The sequence below is a fragment of the Antennarius striatus genome, chromosome 15, assembly GCF_040054535.1.
Source record: "Antennarius striatus isolate MH-2024 chromosome 15, ASM4005453v1, whole genome shotgun sequence".
NCBI classification, from domain to species: domain Eukaryota; kingdom Metazoa; phylum Chordata; class Actinopteri; order Lophiiformes; family Antennariidae; genus Antennarius; species Antennarius striatus.
The window spans coordinates 12,831,554-12,836,272 of record NC_090790.1 but is presented as its reverse complement, the minus strand read 5'-3'; the positions used below and the strand labels follow the sequence as shown (position 1 = coordinate 12,836,272).

The 4,719-nt window shown below is 38.0% G+C and overlaps 1 protein-coding gene across 1 annotated transcript; it reads right to left on the bottom strand.

Annotated features, from left to right (window-relative positions):
• Window positions 1–509: 509 nt before the first annotated feature.
• On the bottom strand, window positions 510–4,645 carry exosc2 (exosome component 2). The gene is made up of 10 exons (XM_068335751.1): window positions 4,576–4,645; window positions 3,643–3,808; window positions 3,188–3,289; window positions 3,001–3,046; window positions 2,798–2,887; window positions 2,610–2,675; window positions 2,449–2,517; window positions 1,823–1,999; window positions 1,357–1,485; window positions 510–913 (listed from the first exon to the last, which is right to left on the bottom strand). Exons 1-10 carry the CDS (start codon window positions 4,604–4,606, stop codon window positions 833–835), a joined length of 957 nt encoding a protein of 318 aa, XP_068191852.1. The 5' UTR covers window positions 4,607–4,645; the 3' UTR covers window positions 510–832.
• Between the last annotated feature and the right edge of the window lie 74 nt (window positions 4,646–4,719).

Sequence of the window (4,719 nt, the reverse complement as noted above, 5' to 3'; positions counted from 1 at the left end):
GCAAGGTGGTTTACAGAAATATGTGGGTGGGGCTACGTGTGACGTCATCTACGTGCGTGGGCTAGTGCGCGAGGCAAGAGCGAAGGATTTATTATGCTTGGAGGTAAAACTGAGCAGAGCGAGTACTGTGCAACAAAACTGAGGCTATACTGAGAGAAATCAAATTGAAGGGGAAAAATTATTAATATATATTTTAGGACCAATTACAACATGTAAAGTTTAGTTAATCACGTGTTTTGGGGTGCTTTCAAGGATATCTAGCAGCTTGCAGGATGTACGTACCATTATTTTTAGAGAAGCTGCAATTTTAATCTACTTTCCAATAAACGAGTTGTACACTTAAAGTAACAACAAACAACCCGAAGTAATCCAACTATTAAAATAAAATCTCCTCCGTCATCGGTGCTATGGTTCCCCAGAAGACTTTCACAAGCTTAATTCATTAACATCAACACACCAGTAGAGTTTTAATTCCACAAAAGGTATGAATATTTAGACAATATGCCATAATTAATACATCTGCATTGCCATTATTGTGGACAGTAGTGAGAATAAGTGGATTTTTTAATTATATAAAACCATTTTTGTATAACACCACACAATTACAAAAAGATTTGGAATTACATGTAGGCTATTTATTTTTTCATGCCATGGAATTAAAAAAAATACTTTCCATTCGCAGTCTGACAACAAACAGAAGTTATTATAGATTAAGTAAACTTGGTGATTTTTCAGTACAACAGAAGAGACCCAGATGGTGGTCAGTTAAAAAAAACAGTTTCTTGGTGTGATCTTGGATTTGTCACAAAATCTCAATTAAGGTTTGCGCTCTTTAGCCCTCTTGTTCCAGCAGCTTCTGTTGGGTCAACATAATAATCTCCTCCATCACTTCTGGTTTCAAGATGTCTTTAACCTACAGAGAAAACATTAAGTTGAGAATTAAAGACAGTTTACACTGTAAAGTTTCAAACTCCACAAACAGCATGGATCCATGAACAAAATTCCCAAAGCTTTTACAAAATTTACTGATTATGATTATTATACAAAAAGAGAATGGACCCAAATCAGAATTATTTTCAGTTTCGACATCTTTATTTTATTTTATCACAAGTCAAAATGTAAACTCATTTTTCAGCAATACCACTTCTCAATGTTGCAGCTAAACTAGACAGTGGGACTTGGTTATTTAAAATATAGCCACAAGATGGCACTATACATCAAGAAAACTCTGCTTCTTATAGTAATGCAATACCTTTTATTGATTTATGTTTGTGATTGCCTGAGAATAATTAACAATGTTTTAAACTGAAATAAGTAATAATACAGTGCACTAAATCTTGATCACATTCTTCGTACCTGATGCTGAACTGAAGATTCGTAGCAATAGAGAACACTAGTATCATACAAAAGGACCTTATGTGCAGCCAAAGCAAGTAGGCAGTTTCTCAACCGTGAAATCACCTCCCGATCTGACAAGCTGACAGGCTAAAAGGACAGAGACAACAGATACATTAATTAATAACTTAAACTTTCAAGGATATGTAATAATGCAAGGCATTAGACGAAGATGACCCAATGTGGCAACTAATAATGTGAAAATGCAGAAACGAGAACAAAAACTATGCTGTAGCTTAAAGTTTATGAGAACCAAGTGCACCTTAAGGGTAAAGCAGCATTTCTCACACCAATATTGATATTTAACTCATCCTTCTATTCCCAAACTCAACACAAAATAGTTAATTTACAAATAAAATCAAAGTACAGTACTGCACAAATTAAACAATATGACTGGGGAAAATACAAGTGTCTATTCTGTTCCCACCTCCAGGCTGGTGTAGAAGCCCCCAGCCTCCTCCTCTTGTTTCTCCGGTGTGGGATACAACCAAATAAAACCATTATTCCCAAGGATGATAGATGCACCACATGGCAAATTGTGGAAATGTGTTTTCTGCCTCTTGATCAGTGAAGGTGAAAGCTGGACCAACACCCCTTGACCCAACTGATGGTCAAAGGAAATAGAGAGAGACAGAATATTTAGTTAAACTAGGAATGAGGAAGAATGAATTTTTACTAATACAATTACAGCTACAATACAGAACAAATGGAATGGGTCATATCCATCATAACAGCTTGTCCTATAGCAACTCCTACAAAGATTGTTAGAAGACCTATCCCTACCCCAGTTGACATTGGCAAAAATGTAGGACACACCTTCAACAGGTTACCAGTTCTTTACACGGCTGACATATAGAAATATTTTGTGAATGTAAAATCTCCTTTTTACTCATGGAACCCATGCAGACACAAGGAGACATCTGTAAACTCCACAAAGTTCCGGACTGGAACCCCAGAATCTTCATATAGTGTGTCAGTATGTCATGAATTGGTATGTATTTTAAACAAAAATCTCTATACTTTCAGCTTGTCATGTGTTACAACATAACTCACCTTTCCATACTTTAAACTACGGGTGTGAAGTGATAGTGCTCCATCGGAAAAGATAGACTGCACTTCTGCCTAAAAGCCCAGGAAAAGACAAAAAAGAACATGAAAAGTGACAATAATAAGACAGAAAACCAGATGGAGATTTATAATAAATTGTGCATTACACTGATGAGGTCACCCTCCTGAAGGTATTCTCTCATAGTGAGCTCATCTTCCACCGATCGCCTCCTCTGAAAGAGAAAATCAAACCGTTGCAAATGAAATGTTTCCAATCCCTTCTGGAAATATTTCCCTATGGCACAGAATTCATTTCATTCAGCCAACAGCGTGAAACACAGACCGATCATCTCACCAGCTCTCCTCCAGGCAGATTCACAGCAGATAATAATAGGACAGAGTCCAGCCGAGAGTTGGTCTCTACCTTCCATCTTTTCTGTTGTACCTACACAGAAAAAAAAATAAAATGAAGAAAAACCTTACTAAAAATACCCACATAATTTAAGTTTAATGACAAATATCAGATTAAACACATGACTTGTTTTGCCAGTGCCTCACTTCTGTGATTCTGCCAACAACCACGTCACCAACTTCACCATTGAACCTACAATTCAGTAAAGGAACAAAATCAGAATAAAACTTTTTTTTAAAAATCATCAGTGCATAAATAAACTTAAGTCTGTGCACACGTCAGTTTAATATCAATAGGTCTTCTTGAATTTCAAGTTTCAGTTCAATCACTTACCTGGTTTTAAGTGGTCTTACACAGATCAGCTTGTCTACCCTCTGAACCTCTCCAGCAACTGAAGCAGTCAACTTGTCTTCATCCACGTAGGTGCCATGACCCCTGGAAATAAATAAACATCGACGATCACGAATAATACTGTTAACAAAAACTCTGAACCAGCAATCTGGGTTAACTTTGGTCCATCAAATAGTCATCATCCACAAAACTAAATGTCAGAGGATTCATTTTCGACTTGTCCAGTCACAAATTATCCATAAATTAGCTTTTCAGTGTCTTTATTAACAGTATTGCTGTCGAATAGTATTCCATATAATAAATCTGATAAACACTTATAAATTTAAATTAACTGCATAAGGATAATGCTGGTGATTTCGTACAAGAGCCGGTATCAAGGAAAATCAACCTCTTAATTCCCTTCTATGACAGACAGCATCTCGTAGACCAGTACTTACCTCATAAAACCAGTGTCTGAAGTGATTACATCTCCCGGTACCACCAAATCTCTTCGTTCGGAAGCAGAAACTGATAAATACACTGGTTTCTGAAGGGTTGGCAATCTCATGTCAGCAGCCATGCTTCTTTTGCTTCTTCTTCTTCTCTTTCTTTGGGCGCCAACCACTGAAAGCGTATTCAGAAACTAAATCTGTTTCTGCATTACGTTACGCAATCTTTTAATCAAGATTAAGAAAGTCTGCAACGTGTAAGAAATTAAAATTACAGTACACCTGCCGTAGCACTGGCCCACCGGAGCACGTTTTAGCTAGGAAAAAATAACTTATTCGTTTGCATTTGATCTTCTTCTACGCTTCCATCCATGTGGAGCATTAGCGCCACCTGCTGGTCATGATAAACTTGTACCGTATTCTTATTTACGTAGAAAATAATAATAAAGATTAAGCAACACTACTTTGATCGTGGGTTTTTAACAAGATTAAATAATTACAAAAACATATATATATATACATATATATATATATACATATATATATATATATATATATATATATATATATATATATAGAGAGAGAGAGAGAGAGAGAGAGAGAGAGAGAGAGAGAGAGATAGAGAGAGAGAGAGAGAGAGAGAGAGAGAGAGAGAGAGAGAGAGAGAGAGAGAGAGAGAGATAGCAAGTTAGGTTTACGCCACAGACCATCGGAGTCGTGTGGCTGAGCAGCAACGCTGTCCACCACGCTCCCCTGCAATGACCCCTTTCCACCAACAGATGTCAGCGTCGAGCTACCAACTACGTCTTACCAAATGGAGAAGTGACGTCAGATGTCAACACCACGCAAACGTCTAAGTCCTTACCAATCAGCTTAGAGTCGGATAGGCTTTGCAAAAATGGCGACGGTTGAGCACAGAGGTGGGAGAACTGGACGCTTTACCGTTATTAAACAACGCTGGCCTGGACATCATAGACACTGACAGGGCCGCGGGAGCGACGGTTAACCGTCCTGTTCGTCAGCCAGTGTGTTTTGCGGGGCTTCACGGTGTCCGCGCCGGGCCTGGTTTCTCCTTTAGGGCAAGCG

Bases quoted from the DNA above. Each gene is read 5' to 3' on its own strand.
- exosc2 (XM_068335751.1), bottom strand. From the start codon at position 4,606: ATGATGTCCAGGCCAGCGTTGTTTAATAACG. The intron at 3,809-4,575 runs GTAAAGCGTCCA...ATACGCTTTCAG, and splicing joins GCCAGCGTTGTTTAATAACG to TGGTTGGCGCCCAAAGAAAG. The intron at 2,000-2,448 runs GTGAGTTATGTT...TTTGACCATCAG, and splicing joins GTAGTTTAAAGTATGGAAAG to TTGGGTCAAGGGGTGTTGGT.